This window comes from Oryzias melastigma, linkage group LG16 (genome assembly GCF_002922805.2).
Source record: "Oryzias melastigma strain HK-1 linkage group LG16, ASM292280v2, whole genome shotgun sequence".
Classification (NCBI taxonomy): Eukaryota; Metazoa; Chordata; class Actinopteri; order Beloniformes; family Adrianichthyidae; genus Oryzias; species Oryzias melastigma.
In genome coordinates this window covers 18,161,067-18,165,288 of record NC_050527.1, presented here as the reverse complement: position 1 = coordinate 18,165,288, position 4,222 = coordinate 18,161,067, and the positions used below count along the sequence as shown (strand labels likewise).

Here is a 4,222-nt window from a genome sequence, read left to right as displayed (position 1 = left end):
TGTTAGGGTAGGGGTCACCAGTGGTGTGGGAGGGGTCAGCGGTCCTTCTCCGACTCACCTTCCCGATCCGTTTCCCCTCCACCTTCAGCGCCTTCATCTTGGAGAAGTAGTGGTAGTACGTCACCACGTAGGTGATGACCGACTTCTCATCCGGATGATCCACGCTGATGTCTGTGAGGAAACGAAGGGACAAAGAGAGAAGGAGCATCCAGACACACAGAAGGATGGAGGGGGCGGAGCTCAGGCCACTCAGTACCTTCTGGGTCCAGCAGCCGGGTCAGGCCCAGATGTTGCTCCGCCAGGTTGAAGGCGTTCTGCAGGTTGTAGTGAGCGTTGGACTTCTTCAGTTTGTCGAAGTCGATTAGATCCGGTCTGAAAACAACAAACACGTTCACGCAAAGCCCCAGCCGTCAGGTGGACCAGGCCCCGCCCCCTCACCTGTGTTTGTGGATGAGAGCGTTGAAGGCCATGCCGTCTCTCCAGCTGGTAGTGAAGTTGTGGATGTTGACGTTGGGATATCTGAGGAAGATGAGCAGTGGTTAGTCTTAGCGACTGCAGATGAGCAGACGCGGCGGCGAAGAGTCCCACCCCGCCGTCTTCATCTGACACCACAGCAGGAGCGCGTCTTTGGCCGAACGCTTCTCCTTGTTGTCCTCCGTCTCCACACTGATGTCCTGGATCTGCAGACAGAGAGCAGACGTGTTCCTCATCATCCTCTTCCTCATCAACAGTTCAAGTCCGTCCAGCAGCTGTGAGTCTGATTGTTACTGCAGACGCTCAAACCAGAACTGCGCTTTACAGACATCTGGGCCACGTCTGGGCTGCATCTGCACAGCGTCTGCACCACGTATGCACAGCGTCTGCCCCACATCTGCGCTGCATCTGCACAGTGTTTGCGATGCTGTGCACACTGTCTGCGACGTCTGCACAGCATCTGCGCCACGTTTGCGCCGTGTCTGCACATCTATGCCACGTCTGCGGCACATCTGCAGAGCATTTGCGCCTTGTCTGAAAACAGCGACTGCACAGCGTCTGCACAGCCTTTGATTGCATCTGCATTCCATCTGCACAGCGTCTGCACAGCGTCTGCACAGCGTCTGCACAGCGTCTGCACAGCCCACCATCAGAAAAATCTCAGTCATGTTTCGAGTTCACCTCCTCTTTTCCTGCCCATCAACACTTCGAATTCTCTTCATGTCATCGTTTAACCGCTGTAACATTTTTACCAATGTGCTCCAAACAAGCCCCTCCCACAAAGGTCAGCAGGATTCGACGAGCAGCTGTGATTGCTGGTAAATGTAGCGATAAGCTGTGAACGATGAGACCACATCAAGCACAAACTAGAGAAGCTTTTTCCCTCCTCAAACCGGAAAGGTGACCCTAACTTGCACCTGGGGGTGCGGCGTCCCTAGGCCCCGCCCCCAGCAGACATGGCTGCTGCCTTGAACCTCATGAGTCGTGTCTCCAGCTTCGCAGTCGTCTCCTGACGTTCCTCCAGTCTGGATCCTGAGGAACTTCGCTGAAGACCTTCAGAAACGCAGATGCACAACTTCCAGCTTTGGTCACTTCCTACAGCGGGCGGGGTTTTCCAGGGGGAGGGGTCTAAGGAAGATCTGCAGCTTATCTGTAGACCTTCACTGTTCACAGACTCCTCTGAGACGTCACAAACTCTGATTGGACAGAAGTTTCTGAGCCTCACCTGTCACCTGTCTGGTTTTAGGGCCACACCCTCGGCTGTTCTATGAAAGGGGCGTGGCTGCTCTCTACCTGCACAGACTGCTGTGGTGTTTTGCTCTCCAGCTTACCTGGAAGCGCAGGATGATGGTCCAGATGAGGCCCAGCGTGAGCCGGTGGTTCCCGTCCACGATGTCGTGCGAGCCCATGTTCTCCAGGTGGACCCGCTGCTCCTTCAGGAACTGCAGAGCTTTGTCCACGTTCTCCAGGCAGTGGATGCGCATCCGGCCTTTGGTGGGCTTCGGCTGCAGACAGAGCGCAGACGGGTCAAACTGCACATGCTCAGACAGCATCCAGTCTCAGCTGGCCCCTCCCACAGCTGACTGATTACATGGTTCTGGTTCTAGAGAGCGGAACCATTCGGAACCATCGACCCTCTGCAGCATCGAGGCTTTGGACCTTCAGCTCTGCTGATGGAACCACTATTGGCTGCAGTGTGCAGACCGAGGCGTGCCTCAGTGCGGGCGGGGTTAATCACGTTTAACCCCGCCTACCTTAAGGCACGCCTCGTTCTGCACACAGCAGCCAATGGAATGGCTGTCAGTGACCCCGCCTTCCAAAGCTACTGTACGGCCAGCAGGGGGCGCTCTGCTGAGAGCGGGACAGGAAACTTTGGGTTCAGGCGTCGTCAGTGCGGCGTGTTGGCGTTACCAGCCGCTCTCCGGACAGAACCTCCAGCAGCTTGATGAGCATGCGGCCGTCTCTCAGGTCCAGGTAGAGGTCGGTGATCCTGCAGGACACTCTGGACAGGTGGGAGTTCACCCACTTGGTGAAGGTCTTCTTCTGCACCGCCTCCCGCTCATCTGCAGACACACACAGGAGTGAAGCAGAAGAGGTGGCTCCGCCCACAATCCAGCAGCACCAGACCAGATCCTGTAAGTGTAGTCGCCGTCCGCTGATTGGACGAGCTCCGATGTGTTTCAGTTTTCAGAAAAACGTTCTTTATTAGTCAAGGAGTCTGTTTTTCTGCTTTCGTCTGAGCACTTCACAACATCGCGCACGGACAGGAAATATAAAATAAAATATGGGGTAATTTTCAAAATAAAAGAAGCTACTTTTAGGGGAGTTTGTAGCTTCTTCACTGCAGCTCTGAGTTAATAGATTTAATGTTTTGGTTTCTGATTGGAGTTCAGATTCTTCTTCTTTGGTAATAAAATCACATCAACAGTCTGAGGATCAGAGTTCAGAACCAGAATCAGCTCTTTGGGTCCGGCTGGACCCAGAATGCAGGAAATGTTGAAAACATTTCAACTTTAACAGGATAAAAAGAGGAAAGCTGACGGTGTGGAGCTGGAAACTCTGAGGACGATGAGAGGAGCTGTGGAGGATCGACACAAACACGAGCAGAACCAGCAACGTTTGAGGAAATCTCTCGGTATTTTCACTAAACCTGTTTCTGCAGAACCGAGTCTGTCGAGTTTCAGGACGACGACGTGAATTAACTTTTCCTCCTCACAGCTGAGGATCTGTTGAGGCTTAAAATTTACATTTCACTAAAATGGGTCTTTGCTGCCCTCTTGTGGCCCCGCCCTCAGACATCTCGTGCACGCCCCTGAGGGCCAGCATCCCACCCAGAAGGGGGCAACACTGCTGCTGAGAGGAAACCAACCAAACCCCAAACCGGGCAGGTTGAGTGGCAGCGGCGAGCTCGCCACGTTCACGGGTAAACCAAACCTCTGAAAGAAGACGGATGTAGAACTCCTGACTCTTTAGCTGAACGAGATGACATCACAGCTGCCTCAACAATGTGGGCGGAGCTTCTGAAAAGTCCATCTTCTGCCTCCAGGTGATCAGTGGGGACGAGGCCCAGGGGCTTCTGGGTAATTCTGCTCAGTACAACGAGCCCTCAGCATGGAAGAAGAACTGGAAGCTGAAGTCCAGACTGACAGCTGAGAGGACCAATCAGAATCCTGCATTTCCTTTGCCCCTCCCCCGACATCAAGCCACGGACCCAGAGGAAGGCCCGATCCGAATACTCCCCTTCTCCCTCCCCTCGTTTCTCCCTCCGTATTCGCTCCAAACGGAGGGTGATGAAAAAATAGTGTAAATATTTCAAACGTGACTTCTGTTCAATGACGTCATCAACATCAACAGTCTGCTAGCATTAGCGCGGCGCTTCCAGCGGTTTAATATCCATAACAACAGTGTTTTTATAACTTTAAAAAGGTCCCACTACTACATAAAGTCATTACTTACATTTGAATGTAAACTTCTGTGGTTCAGAGCGCACCAAAGAGAAGAAAAGCTTCTTCGCGCGATGCGGTTTACTCTCGCGATAGCGGACTTTGGACCTCTCTGTTCGGAGTGTGAAACTTAAAAAATAATAATCAGGACACAACTTTGACTTCTACTGCCACTCCAAATCAAGGGGGAGGGCTGAGGGGGAGGGAGAAGGGGAGTATTCGGATCGGGCCGAACTCTGTGGCCATAAAGACTTCCTCCCCGTGTCCCACACTGAGCTGAGACAGAACCCCCCCGAGCGAGGACC

At 53.2% G+C, this 4,222-nt stretch overlaps 1 protein-coding gene across 3 annotated transcripts in view; it reads right to left on the bottom strand.

The window, feature by feature from the left end:
- The window catches only part of LOC112143474 (spectrin beta chain, non-erythrocytic 1), a 22,980-nt gene that overhangs the window by 14,062 nt on the left and 4,696 nt on the right, over positions 1-4,222 (bottom strand). For all 3 annotated transcript variants that reach the window (XM_024267490.1, XM_024267491.2, XM_024267492.2), the window contains 6 exons: positions 2,386-2,537; positions 1,806-1,979; positions 589-680; positions 439-519; positions 257-372; positions 59-171 (listed from right to left, as the gene is read on the bottom strand). In XM_024267490.1, the coding sequence (XP_024123258.1) occupies positions 59-171; positions 257-372; positions 439-519; positions 589-680; positions 1,806-1,979; positions 2,386-2,537 (728 nt within the window). The remainder of the gene's footprint in view (positions 1-58; positions 172-256; positions 373-438; positions 520-588; positions 681-1,805; positions 1,980-2,385; positions 2,538-4,222) is intronic.